Source organism: Hippocampus zosterae, chromosome 8, assembly GCF_025434085.1.
Source record: "Hippocampus zosterae strain Florida chromosome 8, ASM2543408v3, whole genome shotgun sequence".
Taxonomy (NCBI): Eukaryota; Metazoa; Chordata; class Actinopteri; order Syngnathiformes; family Syngnathidae; genus Hippocampus; species Hippocampus zosterae.
Window position 1 is genome coordinate 15540917 of NC_067458.1, and position 23973 is coordinate 15564889.

General features: G+C 41.6%; 1 protein-coding gene across 6 annotated transcripts; it reads left to right on the forward strand.

The window, feature by feature from the left end:
* The first annotated feature begins 592 nt into the window (after window positions 1-592).
* On the forward strand, window positions 593-22786 carry eps15 (epidermal growth factor receptor pathway substrate 15). 6 transcript variants are annotated; one of them, XM_052072808.1, is made up of 25 exons: window positions 594-704; window positions 3651-3692; window positions 4388-4477; window positions 4562-4609; window positions 4690-4785; window positions 4900-4962; window positions 5092-5217; window positions 5509-5568; window positions 6068-6298; window positions 6532-6677; window positions 7535-7691; window positions 8651-8733; window positions 10185-10257; window positions 11662-11823; window positions 12649-12846; window positions 12928-13308; window positions 13380-13460; window positions 14491-14656; window positions 14739-14783; window positions 15265-15662; window positions 15732-15801; window positions 15886-15956; window positions 16763-16904; window positions 17198-17450; window positions 21705-22786. In XM_052072808.1, exons 1-25 carry the CDS (start codon window positions 678-680, stop codon window positions 21724-21726), a joined length of 3231 nt encoding a protein of 1076 aa, XP_051928768.1. In that variant the 5' UTR covers window positions 594-677; the 3' UTR covers window positions 21727-22786. The 6 variants fall into 6 exon arrangements, with proteins under 6 accessions (XP_051928771.1, XP_051928768.1, XP_051928769.1 ...); XM_052072805.1 differs by having other exon boundaries at window positions 595-704; window positions 17198-17403; XM_052072807.1 differs by having other exon boundaries at window positions 595-704; window positions 15735-15801; window positions 17198-17403.
* The last annotated feature ends 1187 nt before the right edge of the window (window positions 22787-23973 follow it).

The following is a 23973-nucleotide window of genomic DNA, read 5'->3' on the forward strand; positions in this document are numbered from 1 at the left end:
ACTGCGCCGCTCAGGCAGTGGCTCACTACGATCGCGCGGGCATCTTGGCGAAAAAATGTTGTCTACCCACAAGCATTGCAATGAAATTGTTAGTTATTTAGTAGAGCTAAACATCTCTTTATTTTCGCGATAAGCAATGAAGATGAACAAAAAGTTGAACCAAGCAACAACACTTTTGTGGGCCGAAGGCCCACCTTACCAGCCTTCCGCAGGAACTAGCTGATGAGCCGCCCGGAGAGCGGCGAACCAGCTAGTACTCTATAAAATCCCATGGGAAAACCAAAGGAAATAAAATGGACCAGGAGAAAATTGAACAGCTGACTGGAATGTTCGCAGTCAACCGCAGGTCTCACCTACAGTGGATGCAAAGTCTACACACCTAAGTTTAACCAAATAAGATACAGTACTTGCATTTTTAAAGGATAAAAAATTTTAAGGAGCACTCGAAATCCTGTATTTACAATGCCTACTTTAAGTTGACATAATGCTGGTGAATTTTAGGATGGAAGTGTATGAGTCAAAGCAACATAAAGTCAAAACCCGAAAGAGCGATGACACGTCTAACAATTCCAGTCGTAGATGGAAGTCCACTTCCAGGATTTCGAACGGCCCGCGTGTAAGCGAGCCTGAGAGGGCAGCAGCGCTGCGTGAAGGCAGCAGTGGGAAGCAGAAAGACGATGGCCGCCTCTCTGACTCTAACCCAGGTAACACTCTCGTCCGAACTCTACTTGCGACGGCAGCCAGCGCTTCGTGTCTGCCGTCTTCTCCGCTCGGAAACCCTTCGGTATCTGCAGAGGACTCGGGCTCTCTAAATCGCGGTCCCGCTTCGATTCTTTTGCTCTTTTTTTCGAGGGGGGGGGGGGGTTACAGTGCTTTGCTTGTGACTGGGAAAAGTTTGTGCCTAATCTCTTCAGGGACGTAAGGGCGAGGCGAGCTAGCTAGCTTGCTAGCTCCCAGCTAGTTTGCATGCAGTGTTTTGGATCCGCTTTATGACATTTGCGAAAACCGGCGTCTTCTTGAGAAGCTTCCCTTTTAATTGTGTTTGAAAGTGCCCGTTGCGACACACCAGGGCCTTGTTTTCACTGCGTATTTATTGACTGGTGCTTGAAGTGGCGTGAACGTGACATGTGTGGCAGTGCTGGGGGCTGTTTTGGTCTGTCATTTTCTGGACAATTAAGTCTGCTTGCGTTATGGAAGTGCAAAGACGACAACGTGGGTAGATAATTGTTGGAGCTCCACTTTCGAGCCTCTCTTAGCACACCATCGTTTATCGTTGCGATTAGGAGTAAACGCCACCCTTGTGACATTTGAGTGGGCTTTGGCGACCAAGCTCCTGAGCTGTCAAAAAGTCTTGTTGCGGGTGTCACCACGAGGTGCTACCTGAGCCGCTGTTGCCTCTAACAACACAAAGGAGCCGAGTGCATGCCACTTGAGTGGGTTCATTGCTGCGACAGCTCGGACAATGTTGTCGTCTGGGTAGCTAGCAAACAAACTGACTGTGTGTCCACTGCACAGTAACTGGTGAGAAATTTGATTTAAAACAAAATACAAAATAACAAGATGCATGATCAGTTATTTCCCAAGAAATATTATAAACTACAATGATCAGAATCACCTTTACAGACCAAGTATGTTAAAAGTTAGGGCTGAACAGTTAATCGTATTCAAATTGACAGTGGAAAGTAGTAAAATGCATTTTTTGAATAGAGATGCAGTTTGGGAAATTAAAAACCCGTGCTTCATTTTGGTTGGCGGCCTTTATTTTTTACTTCATTTGATGTGCAGCTTTCTAAAATTGAGGAACATTTTTTTTGCAGGTTAATCCAGTTAATTGCGGTGAATTAAACCAACGGTTTTACACGACTGGTGATTCTCAATTTTTGTCACCTTGTGTCCCACATTTTCCTATAGTTGCAAAGTCATGGCCCGTTTTATGCAAGTCAAGCACTTCTATTGTTTTTTAATAGTCTCTGAAAATACATGAACAATATGTTATATTTTCATTCACAATTTCAGATGAGTTTTACGTGCCGTCCAAAGCATATCACTCAAAAACGTAATGCTCAATTAGTATTTTTTTTAATTGAAATCCGATTCAGATCTATGTTATTTATTTGTTTTTTGTGTGTAATCATTCACATTACATAGTATCCCTAAAGTGACCCTGATGCGCAGAAGAAGAAACCGCGTCACTCCCAACACAACTAAAATTGGTCCAACTTGAAGGGCCGTATCTTTTCATCATCTCATATCTACAGAGGAGCGATGCGGGAGGAGCCAGAAATATTTTGGGGAATTGAGGCTTTTCAATGTCATCATCTCTAGGAGACGTCTACTCAAGATGACTTCACTTTATTGCCACGCATAATAAATGAACCATTTGTGTGGCTGAATTACCGCTATCGCCACAAATGTTCACTGTATGCTTCATGTTTCAAGTGGGATTAAGTTCAAATCAAATGTAAACTCAAAACAACATTGCAGATTCACAGACAATTGTCCATCAACCTCCCAAGCTCCCTTGGAGGAAATATTTTTGATGAGATATAGGTTGGCTCTATGTAGCCTGTCCGTTCAGACAGTGGTCGCGTTGCACAAAATTATTATTTTTCAAAACTGTTCAGCTCAAAATGACGATGTCATGTGAAGTATTCTGGAGGTGTCGACATAATTGACAGCTCAGTCAAGATCAAGTGGACAAACTCGTACAATGATGACTCTGTTTGCAGCCACAATTAGTTCCAGGCACACTATTGTGTGAAAAAAACAGGCTTGGCCATAGTGAAGTGTGTGTGCCCAGTTATTCGGCTGTCAATTGAGAGTTGCTAACGTTAAATGTTAAGTGGTCAACCATACGCCACTGAGAGATCCAGAAGATCTTTGCCTTACTGGAGTGATTTTTGGCAAGTTGTGTAAGGCGCTCATTACGCAAGCCGCTGTGTTGTTCTTCGCTGCACCTGCTCCTCTTAAGAGAACATCAACACATTAGGTATATGAAGAAGGAAGTGCCGACTTCCTCTTTGCCCCAGCTGTGGATGGTCAGCCATGAAAAAGAGGAAAGTGACTAGTTTTGGGAGGATATGACATTTGTACAGCGGACTTCACTCCCTACAGTATATCCTCAGTTGTGTTATTTTGCGTTCTTGCAAATCATTGATCCATTATGCTGTTGTTAGGTAATAAGGAAACGACACCTTTTAAACATCAATTTATCTATTAATATATAAAGTTCTTACCCTTAGCCTGGGGGCAGTGGCGGCGGAAGACATGCCGCATCACCAACTTACTCTTTCGCTGTGACTTCCTCAACCGTAGCCTTTTAAAAGTGCATGCATTGACGAGAATGTCTTCATTCTTCACAAAACAAGTCTAGCAGAGCCTTTTGTTTCTTCAAAAATCCAAATATCTCGTTGGATTGACCCCTTGATGCCTACAATAGTTACAAATTAATTCATGAAGTAATTGCGGTAAAGAACATGTCGTTCAAGAGGGTGACACTCGGCCTGTTCTGTTTTTACCCTACACTTTAAATGTCTGATTGTTTTAAAGGAATGCTTGTTTTGTTTTTTTTTTTTTTTTTGCAAGAGATTTTAAAATGGGTGTCCATCAATGCAGTCCTTCAATAAATGTTTGTTGTTCTTCCTCAACAGCTCTCCAGTGGAAATCCCATTTACGACAAATACTATCGGCAGGTATGAGCATACATTATCAGTGTCAAAGTCCTGTTTTATGAAGAGCACAAAATAAAAATCACCCATCTACAATCTATAAATTGAATTGGGATTATCAAATGTTATAGACTCAACTGAGACTTCATTAGGTTCACCTGCGCAATCTAATGGAGTTATTCATTTAACAACATTCATGTTATTGCAGTTGCTGAAAACATCACACCTGGAAGCAACTCTCATTATGTAGTACAACCACAATAAAAGGCTTTGAATAATTTTTGCACAGCTCTAGTATTGAGCTCATTCGATTGTGCGCATATTCTGGACCTAATGTTGTGGCTGGTGGGAGCATGATGCTGAAGTACGTTAGCTTCATATAATAGAATCATGTTTCACTTCTTACTTCCTGTACAGCAAGTCAGACTGAAATAAGTATGCAGCCCTCTGCCCACTATGACAGTGGGCGGGCTGTGGCCATCATGAATGGCTACTTACTGATGCTGTTCTACTACTGAGAATGGAGCTTTAGTTTTATTTTTCAGTCTTGTTTTAAATGCCTGAGGCTCCCACATTCTCAACGTTTTTGTTTTTTTTAAACAACTGCATTCGCTTTTTGGTGACTGTTGTGGAACAAAACAATTTGGCACATGCAGAATGTTACAACTATGATTTATCTCTAATGGATTATATCTTTGGCTTTGCGTGGCTTCCTGCAGGTGGATCCCAGAGGCAGCGGGAGAGTGGCAGCAGCTGACGCAGCTCTGTTCCTGAAGCGGTCGGGCCTGGCAGATGTGGTTCTGGGCAAGGTAAGCCAACCCTGAACCCGACCTGTTAAATGGTGCTCTTTGCCTACCTGTGCGTTGTTGGTGAATAATAAATGCCCTCCACAGATTTGGGATCTGTCTGACTCGGAACGGAAGGGTTCTCTCAACAAACAGGTAGAGAGCTATTAGAATGTATGCATTTGTTTTTGTTTTTTGACAAAATGATTGACTGTAATTTGATGTTATCTCCACAGCAATTTTTCATCGCGCTACGCCTGGTGGCTTGTGCTCAAAATGGCCTGGAGGTGGCACTCAAGAGCCTTAATGTGGCTGTTCCACCCCCCAAATTTGTAAGTCGGCTGCGTCACAAATCACTGATCCGGATACATGTGCCTACATTCAATTTTGAAGTCATTATTATTCTTCGTACATGAAATAATGAAGCTAGTTGTATTTGTTCCCAGCAGGACACAAGCAGCCCGCTGTTAGCCGGGGCCTTAACCACTGATCTTGCTTGGGTCGTCAAGGTATTCGCTATAATTCCTTATCAAGAAAAGAAACGGCTGCAAAATGTCACCACTATACTTCATGTATAATACTCAAAACATACAATTTGTATGTAAAATTAATTTATCTCCATGTTGTTGTTCTTTCAGCCTGAAGAGAAATTGAAGTTTGACTCCATCTTTGACAGCCTTGGTCCGGTCGGAGGGATGCTGACAGGAGACAAAGTCAAGCCTGTCCTGCTCAACTCCAAACTGCCAGTCGACATTTTGGGCCGGGTATGAGCTACTTGCCGCGCTGTTTTAATTTATTGTAAAGCAAGGAATTCCACTTGGGAAATGCGCTTTTGGAAATTGAGCGAGTTTTCCAATTTACTTGTAATAATTTGATGAGTCTTACGCGTCATCAACATCAGCAAATGCACCACTATGCTAAAGCAAGTAAAATAAGTTGTGTTCTTATGACTTGAGTTGAGGGTGGCGTGATATTTTTGAGGACGTGACTAAATGAATGTCTCAGTTTACATTCTACACAAGTTTGTAATGATGTTTATGATTTTTGTTTTGAAGGTGTGGGAGCTCAGTGACATCGACAGAGACGGCATGTTGGACAAAGAGGAATTCTTTGTGGTAAGAAGTGAGGATAACAAACACTACTGTGAATCTGGTCGATATACAATCAGACATCCAATTCGAGCAGTTCAAATAACTGTTAAGGTAATAATGCTGTGTTTTTATGGACACTGCGGGAGGGCTCGTCGCTTAAGTCCAGTGGCGGTTGCGTCAAATTATCTCACACTGAGAACTTTAATGTTGTTCAGTATTGTCATTACTGCGGAATGTTGAAAAGCAGTTCAGCGAGTCTATTTTCAAATACAGTCGAAGAAACGCTGCTAATTAAAACGGCATGATTGTGTGCGGCATTTTTCAATCATCTGTTTATAGTTTGTCTGTACCACTATTTAAAGTCGTTCCGTTCCGTTATCTTGAATATGAGATTTTTTTTCAACGGCTTACAGGTTGTGAAAATCCACATCTGTAGACTATTTTACTGCAAGTGTGATAACTTCAAACGTTGAAACAATAATTCTCACCATATTTTATGCATTTTATCAACCTGCCCGGTCAGGCCATGTATCTGGTGTACAGAGCCCTGGAAGGAGAAACTGTTCCCATGTCTCTCCCGCCTCCCCTGGTTCCACCCTCCAAAAGAAAAAAACCCTCGGTGCCTCCCGTGATGCCCTTGTTACCCTCGCCCCCCTCCATCAAAGACAGTCGCGCCTCCCATGCTGGCTCTAAGGCCATGCCCCACCCCCCTAAACCCACCCCAGCTCCTGCCCCGACGCCAGCAGCCGCCCCTGTGAGTACGCTACCGGTCCATCCTGCCGATTACAGCTTACAGCTTAATTTTGTGTCAAGCGCTTTAAAATGATTTCAAACTGGATAGCGCAGTGTGTTTTTCAAAAGAGCAAGACCAAAGGGAATGTGAAGGTAAATGATGTTACGGTTTGAGCATGCATGAGATAGTTGGACTCTGGCTTGTATCATTTGAGTTGCCGTTTTCCTTGAATGCACTTTTTGGCATCTGCTTAGTGGGTGGTGTCGCCGGCGGACAAAGCCAAATATGACGAACTCTTCAGCAAGACAGACGGAGACATGGATGGCCTGGTGTCTGGAGCCGAAGTCAGAGATATTTTTCTCAAAACGGGGCTGCCTTCTGCTACCCTGGCACGTATCTGGTAAGAAACTAATAACTTGTTTCATTTTCAATTTGGATCCTCGCCTGTTGTGAACTCGATTGCTCCTAAAAATTGTATAGTAGCAACCACTCTTAATTCAGTACCAGCCATTTTCAGACCCGTTTAAAAAAAAAAAAAGACTTTCAGTCTTGGGGAGTGGGCGGGGGGTGGGGGGGCTAGGAAAAATGAAAAACATGGGATTGAATGTGTGAAGTCTGAAAAGACCTAAATGTGTCTCTTTGGGAATGAATGAGTTAAGAAGAGTTAACATAGAGAAGCATATTTTAAGTAAGTTTAAGTGTTAGTGTAGACCAAGGGCGGGCAAACGTTAATGCTCAAGGGAACGTGTGGCGCCTGCACGTTGGTCCACTACAAGAATTTTCCCTCATTCGCAGATGAAGTTAAAAACCTCAGATGGTGCAAAATCCAATAAAATAACTTAATAGATCTTCGTGTTACAAATTGATTTTTTTAGATAAATGAATACATAATTTAAATGAATGAATATATTTTATTTCACCAACTTTAGAAAAAAAACATCTACATTAACACACCGCATGTTTACAGGGCTCGTGATCAATTTAAAGCTGAGCAGGCCATGCCCCTTCATAGCGCTTTGTTACAGCTGCCGCTGTTGTGAAAGCGCTATATAAATCAGCATGTATTGTATTGTATTGTATTTTTTTAAGGGAAATAAAATGTCCCTGGACGGAAAACTGACACTGTTGTCTGTCGAGGTCCGGGCTTATAGGTTTTCCCTAATTACTTTCTAATCGTCGAACACAATTGTGATCTGCCGTGGCCTTGGGCGTTGATCGTTAGTCTGTTGTGTAACCTGCGTGCCGTCCTTCCCTCAGGGAGCTTTGTGACATTGGCGATATTGGAAAACTGACTCGAGAGCAGTTCGCCCTGGCATTACATCTGATCAATCAGAAGTTGACAAGGGGTCTAGAGCCTCCGCAGAGCCTTTCCCCGGAGATGATCCCTCCCTCTGACAGACTTAACATCAAACAGGTGTGATTTGCCTATTTCACTTCACAATTCTTTGGTTTCCATTCATGTAATAGCATACAGTTTAGTCCTGCTGTTTGGAGATGGAGATCGGGTCGGTCCGTGAATAGCAAAAGTCCGCATGTGATTGACGGCCATTAAATGTTGTTGTTGGATTTTTCTTTTTTCTTTTCATTGAAAAGAAAAAAAAATCTGCGACTATGCGAATCCGGTTTTCCAATATGGGCCTTCAACAGTGATTTCACCAATCAATTAAAAGCCCTCCCACCCATTTTTGACCACAAAATGGTCAATTGTGATCACCTATCAACAAACTAGTTTAGCTTGCAGTTGTTTGACCAAAAAAAAAAAGATCTGCCTTTGTTGACCGAATTACAGAATGCCATTTTTAACATTTGAGAGTCAGAACTGAGTGCCTGTTTGTGCTGCTTAGTGATGTTCCTACTTGGATACTTTTTCTAAAAGGGTACATTCTTCACTATTTCTCCTGCTTTGCTTAAACTTATTTTTGGCTTGTTTTTCCTTTGCGGTCATTGCAACAGTTTTTTTGTCCCTCTCTTTCTGCACTTCACATTTTTACTCTGCCCCCTTCTTATGCGGATGGAACCGCCTCCCCGAGTGAGTTTACGCTGTTCATTTCATTCCTCCGTATTAGTCACCTCACTTTCTTTTTCACCGTTATTAGTCAATATACATTTAGTGCACCAATTGAATTTTCTGTTCCTATTGTTTTTTTAGCCACACATCTGGTTAGATGCCCATTACAGGACCACTGCATACATTCGTGTTTTTATCATGTGCAACTTTTCTTCACCAGTGACCTCATCAGTGTAGTTGTTGTTCATTTTGTGTTTTTGTGCCGTTATGTAACTTGCTCGTTGCTACGTAATATTCAGATCCATGTTCACATCTGCTGGCTCCTTGCCTCCAATTAACTCATCTCTGTGCTTCTTTTGCTCCAGAACAATTTGGCCAACCTGGCAGCTGACTTCTCTGCCATCAAGGAGCTGGACTCTCTCAGCAACGAAATTGTCGAACTACAAAGGTACGATTTGTATGATAGTAAAAGTCATGCGAGCGATGCTATTCAAACATTTCAGTCCTAAGTTGTTCGGTAATCATCATGTCATACTGTTTATTTTTCAAGATGGAAATATGGCGCCTCAAGTGTAGTACGTTTGTTTCTATGATTGCATGATCTGCTCTGACCACCAGAGTGCAGTGTTTTCCATGAATTGACCCACACACTCTGAACTGACAAGAATGATTTACTAATGAAGTAAGCAGAGGCTTCCGCCTCTTTGGTCCCCACCACTTGATTGCTACAAATTCAAGATACAATATTCAAAGGACTTTGCTACTTCCACGTCTGTCTTCACCACACTGCCTTCATACCCCCGTGTGGAAAGCTGGACCAACTATATTGTAATCATGAATAGGAAGAGGTGTGTGCTTTTCTTAGTAGCTTCCAGCTGATCAATTTCAATAAATTACTTTTCATGAGTATGCGGGGAAGGAGCCTCCCTCACTTACACTCAAGAAGAGGACGCACTTAAGTAACTTCCTGCAGCAGTGCAATGAAGAGGATGGATATGTACTGTAGGTCTACTGGTGAAAACTGTTCTCATGTGAGAGACACTGATATATACTCCACAAATGAAAGACGAATGGGATCTACAAAAACAAATTATAATGATGATAATAATGTCTTTACCAAGATATTAATACTCATTTGATTGAAGCTGCATTAAGTTCAATATCAAAATAACAGAAACAGCTGCCAGTCTGAGGATAAACGTCGACACTGTCCTAACTTTGTTTTATGAAAAACGAATCTCACTTTCCGGGACTAAAGTCAAGCATTCCAGACATCTTATGGTGAGTCAGATGACAGAAGATGAAATCATTTATAGGCAGCGTTGCATGATGTCCTGTCTGCATATACAAACAAACATGCTCAGATGCAAGTTTAATGGACGTGCAGATGATGTAAGGTTGTCTTTGTTCAGATTGTAAATGTGTTGTTGAATGAATACCTCTCAATCAATTCTCGATGTCGCTCTTATATTGGGTCTTATGAAATTGTGCAGTACATAATGCCTAATTTACCAACTTTTGCCACAAGCTATTAAAATAAAATGCACTTAGAATTGCCTTAATAAAACTCCGTTACAGATTTTGAGGCGAAAAGAGTAGGATGTAGGTTGGTCCTTCCACTCCCCTCCCTCATGCCATTCTTCCGCTTCTCGCCTCTCATCTCCCACATACTTGACAGATCAAGCGCAAGCTCGCTTTCTCCGCTTCATCGTGGCGTCCGAGCCTTGTCCTTATTTGATTCTCATTTCCATTCAAATCAAAGGTCATGGTTGTCCAGGAAGAGCAGGGGGTTGCGGCTGAACACCAAACTGAGAGTTGGCTGTGGCGTTGCAGTCTTGGAATCATACCTTCTTTGTCCTCATTTGCTCAATGTTCCTATCTGTTGTGCTGGGACCGCAGGGAGAAAGCCACGGTGGAAGACGAGATCAAGGAGAAAGAGGCAGCCATCAGTGAGCGCAGCAACGAGGTCCAGGTAAGACCGATTTATTGACCAACTGTTTAGTTTTAAATGTTGGTTTTGACATCGCGATTGTTGGAACATGCAATACTTGTTTTTGCCACGTGCCTTTTTAGGATAGAATTCTAGGCAGGACAGTCAATATTTAACGTGACTGCTTTTGTTGAAATAAGAAATACTGAAATAGCACTAGCTACCTCAGATGTTTGATGAACAACAACAGAGTCGAAGAGGCTGGTGTCCTTGTGTGGGTGTGTCGGAATGTTTCACGCCTCAGATGGAGCCCTATTTTGGGCGATAGTGCCTTAAAGGGCCAGTCTGTCAGTTGTCTGTCAGTGAAAAATGTGGGAGTCTTCTCAAGGGACTCTTGTATTGACGTGGAACTTGGATTGCTTGCTTGGCTTTTTCACTGCACTGTATCTATTTCTACACAGTCATTATTGACCTGATACCTGTACACACTCCCAAATAACTTTCACCTCATGGTCATTTCTTTCCAGTGAAGCTACATTTGGATGTTAACTGAAATTCTCATTTCTGAAAACGTGTCTGCGAAACCCTGCATATTCGCTGTTTTGGCGGAACCTATCCTCGCTTTTGCTATTAAAAAAAGAAAACCTCACATATTCACTGTTTTTGTGCTCATGCCAAAGCCAGATCTAAAATAAAAAAGAAAAGCCTAGTTAAAAATTAGCTCAGCATATGGGGCTTTTGACTTTTGTAACCATTGCCCTTCATAATGATATTTACATGAACAGTTACTGAGATGATGTAAACAGTTGGAGTTACTCGGTGTGTAAATCCAGTTCCATATTTGTATTCTCTTCACTGGGATTGAAAATACCTTATTTTTGTTCAGATGATTTATGAATGAGAAGCTGTTGCCATTTTTATGCTCATTCAAGGACATAAAACAGAGTTACGATGCAACAATTCATTTCAGACCTGTAAAATTATGTCGAATCTGTAAAACTGTCTATTTCAGCTTTGTATAATTAGTTTTTTTCTGTCAACCCCCCCCCCCCCACACACACACACACCCATGAGTTCAGCTGCAGTGTAAGGGTTAACATCTTGATTTCTACTAGATTTGTATCATGAAAATTTGTGAACGTTCCTGTGAATACCCCAGTTGCTATTTCCGCTCTGCAGATGAGTCACAAGTGTCAAGTGAAGTTTAACTGTCAATATATGAGCGGTTTGCATTCTCTTAAGCCATGATATTTTGCTGGTAGCAAGGCAGGGGAATGCAGAATTACTAGCATTATGGTTACATACTGTGCACGAAATCTGGTTATGTGTAACAAGTCCACCATATTTTACATTTGTTCCCTTAAACAGCTTTAAAAAAAAAAAAAACTTTTCCCAAGTTTGAGTTGCCGATTTAGTTCCATAATGACAGCACCATGATTTCCACAGGACTTGCAGGGTGAGGTGGCAAGAGAAAGTGAGGCGCTACAGAAGCTTCAGACTCAGCGTCAGAAGGTCCAGGAGGCTTTGGAGGAGCTGGACCAACAGAAAGGCTCACTGGAGGAGCAGCTGGCCCACATTCGCCAGCAGACCAGCCAAGAGAGCCAACTGGTGGGTTTGAAAGAAGGCTTTTGTCACCTCCTTGAAAACCAGCAGGTTACAAAAGATTATTACAAACACTTGTTGTTGGCGTATACATGTTATGAGCATATTTTAATTATATATTGTAATCAAAGGTAGGAGTACATTTATTTGATTGTCGATTTGGCCTTTAATTTATCATTAATCATTAAAGGGACATCTCCAGAAATTTGAATATCTTGAAAAACTCACTATATTTCAGCGGTTTATTCAAAATGTGAAAGTCATTGTACTTTTAATGACTGTAAGGTTTCACTACACACAGAGTGAAATATTTCATGACTGATGACACATTTTCTGATTACAGTCTCAAACTTCACCATCCCAACAAATGTTAATATAACAAACAGAATTCACTTTGACAAATCAGTTATTTTCACATATTTAATTTATATGTATAATAAGTTCAGCTTTTTCATTGAGCTACCAAATTGAATATGTTATAATATATTATTGAGATGTGCCTGTATGTTGTATTAAAAATGGCCATTGTTAATCCAGCAACAAAAACCAAACAATGCAAGAAGTGTATTTTATCTCACCCAATAATAAAAATACAAATATTTAAAAAATTGTTAGCCTGCAGTAACAGTTTTTTCAAAGGTCGATGGGAGCGGGATATTTTATTTCTGTGCAAATTTTTCAAACCGAGTAATTGTTCAGTTAATTAATTTTTCGTATCCTCTGTTTTCAGCCTCTCTATAGTAATTATTCTCTAATTTCTGTCATCCTTCACGGAAGCAAACAGATTTATCTTTTGTCTTTAATCATTGACCCAAATTTACTCTCTGTCAGATAACATCGCTGCAGTCAGAGCACGAGGAGCAGGAGCAAAGGATATGTCAGTACGAGGAGGACCTGGTCCAGGCTCGAGAGGAGCTTCTAGCTCTGCAGGAGGAGAGCAGGAAACTGCAGGACAAAGTGCAAGCCGCACAGGAGCAACTCACACCTCTGCAGGAGTCTGTGCGCGACTCCTTCACACAAGTTGCTCATGTCAGATTAAAACGTCCCAACCTGTGTCGCTTTAGCCGTTCTGCGCTTCACTTTTAACGTTCTATCCGCACTGCTGTTCAGGTCCAACACAGAATGAATGACCTTCAGGTGGAGGAGAGGTCGATGGCAGCCCAGCTAAGCTGGAAGAGAGCTTTGGAAGACGACTCTCCTGTCATGGTCAACGGGTCGACAGGGCCCACGCCAGAGCTCTACCACAGGGACCCCTTCCAGGAGGACCAAGCTAAAGAGCAAGCGGAAGATGAACCAGCTGCTCCCTCACACCTCCAAAAAGAACTCTCAGAGAAAGGATTGAAGGAGGAGAAGGAAGAAGAGCGCCCCGAGACTCCAGAAGAGGAAAAACCGAAGCCTGATGCTTTGGATGACCTCTATACTATCTTGGCCTCCTCTGACAAGTACACAATTATGTCGACGCGTCCCAAGCCACAGGAGAAAACTGTGAATGTGGGTAACAATAAGGATAATAGAACAGTCTGAATGTTGACATAACACACCTTCCTCTGTGACTTCTCCAGGAACACAATAACTCTTCACCTGATGTGTCCTCGGAAGCCCAAGATGATGCTGTGGCGTCACCTAAAACAACCCCACCTAAGGTCAAGGCTTCTCATTCAATAATATTCATTCATTCATTTTCCGATCCGCTTAATCCTCACAAGGGTCGCGGGGGGTGCTGCAGCCCAACCCAGACATCTTCGGGCAGTAGGCGGGGGGGGGAACACCCTGAACCGGTTGCCAGCCAATCGCAGAGACGAACAACCATCCACGCTCATACTCACACCTAGGGACAATTTAGAGTGTTCAATCAGCCTGCCACGCATGTTTTTGGAATGTGGGAGGAAACCGGAGCACCCGGAGAAAACCCACGCAGGCCCTGGGAGAACATGCAAACTCCACACAGGGAGGCCGGAGCCGGAATCGAACCCGGTACCTCTGCACTGTGAAGCCGACGTGCTAACCACTGGACTACCGGGCCGCCCCATTCAATAATAATGATGATGAATTGATTTATACATACAATACAAGGCAATACAATACATGCTGATTTATATAGCACTTTCACAACAGCAGCAGCTGTAACAAAGCGCTTAACAAAACAGTTAACATAAAGTAAAATAATAAACACAACACATAACATAAAACACGGACAGTCATGCACTTCTAACCACTTTTCCACCACACGCTTTGTTGTTTGAAGCAGTTTGAGATGAAAGAGGAGAGAATCAAAGTTATAGGGTATTAATTGTTTGACATTGCATCACACCTGTGGAATTTGATGACACTAACCCATGAATTAATAAAATACAAAATACAGTGTACCTCCGCATACACTTCAGTATGCGCAAGTCCGCTAATGCACAGATATTTTTTTTTCCAATCCTATCCCAGCATCGGCTGTAATGTATTGTGTCCTGTGAAGTCTTGCGAGCGCTTGAAAGCGGTTGAAGTCAAATGTATTTTTAGCCAGCAGAAGGCGCCCTTGATTCATTAAAGTTATCTAGGAACGAAAGACAACTTAACAGGAAGGGAACGAAGTGTGATGCTGTACCATTTTGGTTATCACAATTTTCAAGTTGTGAATCTTGAATTTGTCCAAAGTGACTCAAAGCCAACACTTTTCAACAGGTGTCATCACCAGACCCGGAGGTTAAACAGGAAGCTGCAGCCTCATCAGAAGTCATTCCATCCTTATTACCAGCTCAAGCGCTTCCTACACGCGCTACGCCGGCCCAAACCAGCCAGCCATCTCTGCCCGAGATGGATTTCTTCCACGCAGATCCATTTACAGAACGTGAGCCCCATCAGATCTATGCCATGTGTCGTTTGTTATCTTCTAATGCCGCAGCTTTGAAAATGTCACATTTATTTGATAGATGATCCATTTAAAGATGACCTCTTTGGAAAAGTGGACACTGCTGGTAAGTTATAGAAAGATTCCAAATGCATTGGAATCTCCGAAGTTTAACACGTTCTCTTCCATGTCGATGGTTCTGTAAGAAATGATGTGAAGTGAATTCAGTCGTTCCTGTGGCCATCATAAATTCTTCATAAACTGTACCGGCAGCATTTTAACATTCTTAACCGTCAAACTAGCATAAAGACTGATACTGATGACAAGCGCTGTAGAAAATAAACGGATTGATTTTGTGCTAGTTACTATGCTCTTGCCTATATGCGGGTAATTTTCAAGGATCCTGGGTGCTTCAATATAAATAAAATGCAAATAACAAAGACGTTAATCAAAACATGTTTTGCTCTTTCGAATTTTTCCCCCTTCTGGGATTGCTGCTTTAGTTCTCCCAAAAAATTCAATTGTCTTTAAAAAAAAATCCATCATTAACTTGCATCCTATTCCAGAGAATGTTATGTTTTGTTTTGTTCCCCCCCCCCCACCCCCAGATCCATTTGGGGGAGATCCTTTCATAGGGTCAGACCCTTTTGCGACGGACAATTTCTTCACGCAAACCGCCAGCAGCCATCTTTCCTCAGACGACCCTTTTTGTGGCTCCACGGACCCATTTGGGAACACCGCTGATGCGCCAGAGCCAGACCTCTTTGTGGCCAAGCGCAACGATCCTGCCTCAGCAACGGCGACAGAACCAGACCTTTTCACCTCCCAGCCTACGAATCCAGGCGCACCAGCCGCAGATCCCTTCAGCTCTGCGGGCAAAGACATAGCTCAATCAGACCCGTTCCCTCACTCGATTAACGCCACTGGTGATTCAGATCCATTTGGTTCTCAATACACAGGCAAAGATCCATTTAGCACCTCTCCGCCTAGCGCTGGTCTGGCATTGGTGAGTCCACTGTAATATATTAAAAGACACAAACTCATGTTAGATTAATTTAACATTTATTTTTCTTAGAAGGACCCCGCAGCAGCCAATGACCCTTTCGCTCCAGGTGGTACCACAGTGAGCGCCAACTCGGACCCGGGTAGGACTTTTTCTATGCTGTTATCTCGTGGGCATACCAAACACCTAATATGTTACAAATGTTTATTGTGCTCTTTGTTTAAAGATCCGTTTGCTGCTGTGTTTGGGAATGAATCATTTGGAGGGGGCTTTGCTGACTTCAGTGCCCTGACAAAGGTAATATTTATTTTCAGCAACGTGATTGGGCCTCAAAATTTGGGGGAGAAAATTTACAGTAGTTGATGTCCAGTAGTATGTGGATACACTGTTGTTGTCTATGACTTCGCATTATGTCTCTTTTATTGTACACAAGCAGCCAGCCACGATGTTTTTACCACTCTTCTGCCTGTAAATTACACCACAGCGTTCAGCAAATACGGAAAAACGAATAATCATTATTGTTTTGATTGGTCTTGAAATCACGATTAATAAACATGATTATACTTTGGTTTCAAAACTTTAAATAAAACTCGGATGAACAACCAAAAAATAAATGAGGAACAAAAGTCAAATAATATATTCACATAATAAATGTATTATTTATTTAATTTATTATTAATTTACTTTAATTGGCTGGCAACCACTCCAGGGTGTCTTCCGCCTACTGCCTGAAGACGGCTCGGATAGGCTCCAGCATGCCCAGGACCCTCGTGAGGATAAGAAAATGGATGGATGTTAAAATAAAAAAAAATTACTAGTGATGGGAAAGTGAAGCTTCAAATTTGCTTCATGAACCAGTTGTATTTTTTGGGGGCTTTAGAAGCAAATGTTGGTTTAAATAAAGAGGGTTAAGAAATGGTGAGTGAGTGTTCTTTCAGGCCAATGTTGAACAGAGATTCACATCGAGATGAATCCAAAAATACAGCTGGTTCATGAAATTAAACCAAAACATAGTGAAACTGAGAACAGTGAGTGTGACGATTCCAGAAAATGAATCATTTACAAACTCCTAAGGTTGCTCTCCATATGCATTTGCTTGAAAGTTGCAGTCAAACGGCGCCGATCAGTTCGGCATCAACAATAAGAACCTGTTCCAAGTCGACAGCCAGCCCGCCAACACAGAAGTTCCCCCAGCCCTGCCTCCCAAAACGGGTACGCCCACTAGACCGCCACCTCCACCTCCAGGTCAGTACAGTCATTGATGATGCAATTTTTAAGCAGTTCAATCCGAAGTGAGGAACGCTATGTAGTGGATTGTTTTTTGGAATTCAGATTAATTTATTGCTTGTGCGTGTACAAAAAAATGCATGGGAAGAGGACCTTGATAAACGGTTCCATATTGAATTGCAATATTGAAGGGAAGAAAAAAACCCTCAAATTGTCAGAATTATATGTCGAAATCATTCAGCCCTTGTGGGAAAGCAGCTTTAGCATGCCTGCGTGACCATCTAAAATACGCACTCGCTTGGTTATCGCAGGTAAGAGAGCCTCCCTCTCCAGAACCGAGTCCACAGACTCCTTCCACCGACGTGGCCACTTCCCTACGCAAACTTCGGGAGAGTTTTCCTCCTCTTTCTCCTCCTCCTCCCTGCCTGCTAAGGATCCCGCAGCCGACCCATTCGCCCCCTCTTCCCCTCCTCGTCAACATGTTCAGCAAGCCGACCGATTTGCCAGCTTTGACAAAGTGAGCATCACCTCCTCATCCTCTCCCTCACCGCCACCTGACTCTCAGTAGGCACACACACACGCACGCACACACCTTCTTTCGACAGTGGTGTTTTCTCTCAATCCCTCTATCCATTGCCACAAGAAACCGATCAAGTTTCAGGAAACTGTGGACACATTCCTTACATATACTTTGATTTTCCTTAATCATAAATGTGGTGGAATTTTTTGGGGGAGTGATAAAGATTAATGCGTTAATTATTATTCGTGTTTTATTTGGACGCGCCTGTATTTAAGGATGTGGTGACACACTGCACAATATACCCGGGCGTTCAGCGGTGATTTACCCCACTTAAATAGCCTATTAAAACCAACACAACTATAGAAACCATAAATATTAATATTATTCAACGCAATATAACAGCACGCACCTATACTACGTATGGTACATCATCTGGAGCAATTCAGAGTTGGTATTTATCGAATAGCTTGACTAAAACATTTAAATGCATCATACTCACATGAGATGCTGATTATTCAAGGTGCAAGTAGGTGCTGATCGCTACAGAGGCGTTGTTGTGATCAAAGTAAACTGACCAGTCATTGGACAGAAAAATAATGACGTTATTGAGGGCCACTTAGCTGACAAACAAAGATTTTAAATATCTCAAAAACCTGGTGTTAGAAAAAGAGAAGACATTAGGATCACATTAAAGCCTCATTAAAATTTGCTGCTGACTACATGTGTTGTTCCACCATTTGTGTAAAACTGCCGATGCTCCCCATTAACATGTCAATGGCATTTTCCATTTGTTAGGCCGTCGCTAGCTTAATGCTATCTCAAGGCACCGTAGTTTGCTTGTTTTCAATCCCCAAATGTACCGGTAGTTCTCTTTGAATTCAGTTTGACAGCAACTTCAACTGCGGGTGGCATTAAACCTTTTGGAACTTCTTTTCTTATGAAATATTGCCACACTGCTGTTTATTCTGAAATGAGTTGAATGTTGCAAATGTCTGAAGGGGTCGGGAAAAACTCATAAGTTAGGTAACTTGCATCTCAAAGCAGCGTTGTTGTTTGAATTGCATTAACCAACACTACTGATTCTGAAGGCCTGAGGCAGACTAGATTGACCAAGCAGCAAATCTGATTGGACAAAAACTAATCTCACATACAAGTACTGCACAGGAAGAGAAACAATTCAGAATCATGAGAACAAACATTACAATTTAGGTTGCGAATGTAGTTCATTGCTTCTAATAGTGTTGAGGCCACGGACCAATGCTACACGTCTTGCACGCTTTGTTACATATGACAGTCAGTCGCACGAATGCTTGGCAGTGAATGGACGGATGATGGACGGGGAGGAGGAATTTGAGGTTAGTTGACTGGCTCTCATTCGCCATCGCAAGTCTCATCCAAACTTAATTTTAATTCACAGCTTCACCCCAACTTCACCCCAATTTTTAATTCCTCTTGAGTCTCTGGTACAATACATGTCAGATTTCCAATAGTGCAGTGAAATGCATTTTACAAAGTTTTGATGGCACTGCTTCAAATTAATAAATTGATTTTATAAAAGGTCCTATTGTAACAATGCAATATGGGATGCATGCCACTCCTTCGCAGATCACATGAACATACCCGCATGATGCCTGCACACCTTTCCTTATGTAGCTAGTGCTTTTTGCGCGTGTGTGTGTGTGTGTATGTGTGTGTGCGTCTGTGTCCATGTCCTTATATCGAAAACTTTAAATAAAGAGTGAAATCAAGGGCGCCCTCTTTGACTTCTGTGCTTTCATCTGCATGTAACCGCATGAGCTTTTGCAACATGACTGTCAGCCAAACTTTCCAATTTATTTAAGTGTGTTAAACTGCACCGTGACAGTGCCACATGCATTCATTTTCATACAAAACTTATGTCGTTCAAAGCGAGTACATTGGAATCCCCTTAAAGTTGTTCGCAATCCATTCTGTGACACTGGTTGACTTCCAACCCTCCGCCACCCCCACCCTCCACTTGAAATAATGGAAAGTGAATTATCAGTTGTGCCGCCAGCACAAAATACAGGAAATGCTTATGTAACATTTTAATGTTGCTATCTGGGGTGTGTTGCTCATTAAATGAAACTGGTTATTAATTGGCGAATGGCTTTGATTAAAGCAGCGACTGTTATTTAAGGAAAAACGTGTATAGCATTGAAGTATAGAGAGGTTAGGGCCTCTTTTATAACACTAAATCAAATAGACATGTAAATATCTTCCATTGTAATAAATGACATCCCTCAATTATCATCCATTTAAATCACCGCCTCACCCCAGAATACACTTTCATGGTGACAGACAGAAGGCACCTCTCGGAAGCTGTCCTTCCCTTTGATCCAGCCACGTTTCCATCGAGGGGTGCATGTGGGCACGCAAATAAACATACAAATAGCATGACATAGCAACAGGAAAAATATTTTTGGGAAGAAACAATTTTTTTGAAATCCTTTGTCTCCTTTTTAAACTGCTAATAAGCTGCTAGAAATATTTTGTAGTTTTCTAGCTTTAGAGTAAAATATCCCAATTAACCTAATATGCACTGTAACCTATAGCGGTGTGCCTAATTTGGGTTGAGAATGCACGTTACAACTGTTCAAAGGTCTTTTTGCACAACTTGCTGTTCTCTGAAAAGGAGATGAATTTGCAACAGGTGTTAATTAAGAATTAGTCAGTATAGAAGTATTAAACTCTTCATTGTGCTGTTCACATTTTGACATGAGACCGAAAGGTGACATGTAACAAGTGAGCAACGCTATCTTGCTAAAGCGAGGCTTCAAGCAGTGGTAGAGGCCACGGGCTAAGAGCACGTTGCAACAGAGAAGACTGTAAGAGTCACAGAAAGCCATAAAAGTGGACGGCCTTGGAAGATTTCCTGGATCAAACAGTTGTGAATATTCAGCTCTTTTTCAGAGAATGGCACTTTGTGCATTAAGCACTGACACTTGGATATTTGTATTCAAAAGTTGAGAGAAGTTCAAATGAAATGTACCCGTTTGTAGTCCCTGTGAAATCTGGGCGGCAACAGGTTAATTGGACCTTCTGACATTTCCAGACGTTATTGTTTCCTCCACCCTGAAAAGCCTCTATTCAAAGTAAGGCCTACTGCAATAAAACACGCCTTACTTCAACTCAACATGAAGTACTCTCTGTAAGGAATATGGTATTAGGGAACGTCATCCCAATTTTGATCCTACTTTAATCTACCGGTACACTGATCACATGCTATGTGGTCACGCCTCCTCTTCGTCTTCATCATCATCCTCTAAAATTCACTTAAGTTGATTTGCATGATTTGTTTTCATCCTCCATCGGCATCACATGTGCAGGCCGTGATAATGCATGTTTTCTGTTTTGGATTTTTTTCCAATGCCTTAACTGTTGAAAACTGTTGTCCCTTTCTCATATGCGATACACACAATGATCACTTGATTAGGTACACCTACATCAGGGATGGCCAACAGGCCCGTGACCACACCGAGTGTCCCCTTGATTAATGATAGATATTTTTTACAAACTCAAAAATATTCCGTAAATAGTGACGAACATTCTACTACTTATAAAAAAAATAACAAGAAATGTGGGAAATTTTCACAATAAAAATCCAAAATATGAAAAAAAATCTGTGAATATGCAAATCTGCAGGGATCAACTGTAGTTTTAAATGGTAATATTACCAGTCACCATTGGTTGGCAGACACGTTTTTGTTCCACTTCCGCCAGTTCTTACACTGCCCTATACTACAACGTGAGTACGCCTAATTATTTTATTTTTTTGTCGATATGGAATATTATACAGACAAGTATAGCACCACAATAATATTAAATGTGAGTGACTTGATTTGTGAGAAAAAATGTACAAAATAAGTTCTTGGTTTCTTGTTCAGCAGTTTTGAGAAAGTCACAACTACTTTTGGGTCAGTAGTTGTGAAAGTCTTCTTCGATTGTGTCTTCCTGACTATATTAAAGTCCTGCGGAGTCCAAGTCGTGTACACCAGAAGTAGTCGCAATGATTTAATTATAATGGGCAAACTGTGTATTTTTCCTTCTTAATAAACACCTTATAAAAATGTCTGTTGTTTTTGGAGGGAGGCCATATAACAGATTAATGGCATTTCCATTCACATACTCACGAATGAATTAATCCTGTAAATCGGAGTACTACTGTAGATCATGGTGGTGGCACCATTTATTTATTTTTATTTTTTTTGTGGCATCAACCAACATTTCAGTCACAGGTCACAATCCTGTTAACATACTATGTGTGTCTTTTGTGTCAGTACCCAACGGAAGAAGACATGATCGAGTGGGCAAAACGCGAGAGCGAGCGCGAGGAGAAAGAGCGTCTGGCCAGGCTCACCCAGCAAGAACAAGAAGACCTGGAGTTGGCCATCGCTCTCAGCAAATCTGAACTCTCCTGAGTGGCTTCTCCCCCTCGGCTATCACACCCCACCCAAAAAACCTCTCTCCTCCACTTTTCCCTCACCCCGCCCCGGCACAGCACAATGTGGCCTGTTTCAGAACCAAAGCGTCTTGGGGACCCTGTAGGACTAATTCAGCATGTTCTTGGACTAAAGCAATGTTGTCCTCCGGACTGTCTTTTCCATCCTGTTCTGAGGATGAACGGGGAAAACGGTGATTTTGAGAGTTATGTCCCTTTATGACTTACTTCAGAATGTAACTTATTCTAAACCTGCACTCACACTTCTAGAGCTTTATCCACTGACCTAACGCACTACAGTCCATTTCAGAACAGCTCTTGCTTGTTTTGTGAAGAATATTAGCAGTAAAAAATGTGTCAAAGTCATCCAACTGGAATGTAGAAGCCATCATGACTGAATGTGATTTTTATCTCCTTCGCCCTAGCCCTGCCCCACGCCCAAACCCGACAACAAGCAGATGTGAAGTGCATGCCAGGTTCTTACAAAAAAAAAAATATTAAACCACATCCGGGCTGTAAGTCCAGCATGGTTTATCTGAGAAAAGCATGAAACAAACGTCATCCAAATAATTGTGATATGAAGCGAGCATTAAGATTCAACAGGAGTCTCTATATTTGCAGATGTAAACTAAATGTAACATTTGAGAAACTATATCGTCGTTTTGCAGCATCTTTTTAAAGACTGTCATAACTTGAATTTTCTTTTTTTTTTCTTTTTTTGTTTATAAAGATCTCAGTTAAGGGTGCACCGTCAAGGTTTGGTGTAGCGACAGTTGGGCCGTGCTCTCAAAGTCCCACTGTGTCTGCCTTTACTCAAACGCCATGACAGATTCCACTTGAACGCTGCTTTCCTAACTTTGTACAGCAAAATGGAACAAATGAATGCGTAGATCATTAAATGTACACAACTCTTCCAAGTTATCTCCTTCCCTCATTAGTGACTCAGTGTCTGAGTGGCAGCGCACACACCTACATCACCCACCGTCTACTGTCATGATAAATACAGTGCTGCTTTGAGGTAGGAGTTTAATTATAATTCTAAACACTTGTAGGTCAAATAATTCTTCTTGATTTAAATCTGTGGGAATATCATCAGTTAATTCCAGCATCACAAAAAAAACCCAATGTAATGTCATTCAAAAAAGAAAAAAATGCATTCTGTATTATTCTTCATTAAACCGTACCGTTGTGACATAACTGTTTTTGCCATAATACGATGGACATTGTGATGCACTTATTATAGACACTGCCCACCTGCGGGTAGTATCCTACTGACATACCGATATAAATGGAGGCGATGACAACTCTTCAGTAAGGTGTGGTAATATTAGTCTTTCATCACAGAGGATAAAGAATATATGCCTTGGGAGTATTATATTACCCATGCGTTGCTTTGTCTGTGTTCAAATATCCGTGGCATAAAAGGTTATGCCACTGTCATACCAATGCGATTTGTTAGCCCATTTGTGGTGTTTTGAATTGTTAGCATTAAGATGAAACTGAACAATGGCTCGCATCTAGAAAAAAAAATCTTACAGTACTCGGAAGGAAAAAATGTCTTCAATTCTTGCATCACAGCTGTTCATGTTCCTCTGAGGTCTAAAAAGAAAAGGTTTCCCCATCGCTGGGAGCTTTTTTTTTTTTTGAACAGAGTCATGGCCTGGTGTCCCATAAAACAGCCAGTCCTCTGCATCTGAGTAACAAAACCACAGGTGTCAAACTCAAGGCCTGGGGGGCAGATCCGGCCCGTCACATCATTTTATGTGGCCCGCAAAAGCAAATCATGTGTGTCAACTTCCATGATCCTTTCTAAAATCTCGACCCAAATGTCATGTGTAGTAAATAATGTTGATATTAAGCAATATAATGAGTTTGACACCTCTGAACTAAAAACTTGTAGTGAATCCACTTTGCATTCAGCCCCTGCAAATTATTATTGATAAACATGATCAATGAATAGCCATCCAGTAATTTATCCCCCAGGCGTTGGAGATATTATTTGAATTATGTACTCGCGTGTGATTTCGAGGATGATTTTCAGGATGAGAAGAGGAAAATAAAGCCTCTTCCTCTAACTGCCTTTCCCCTCTTGCTATTTGTAGACTGAT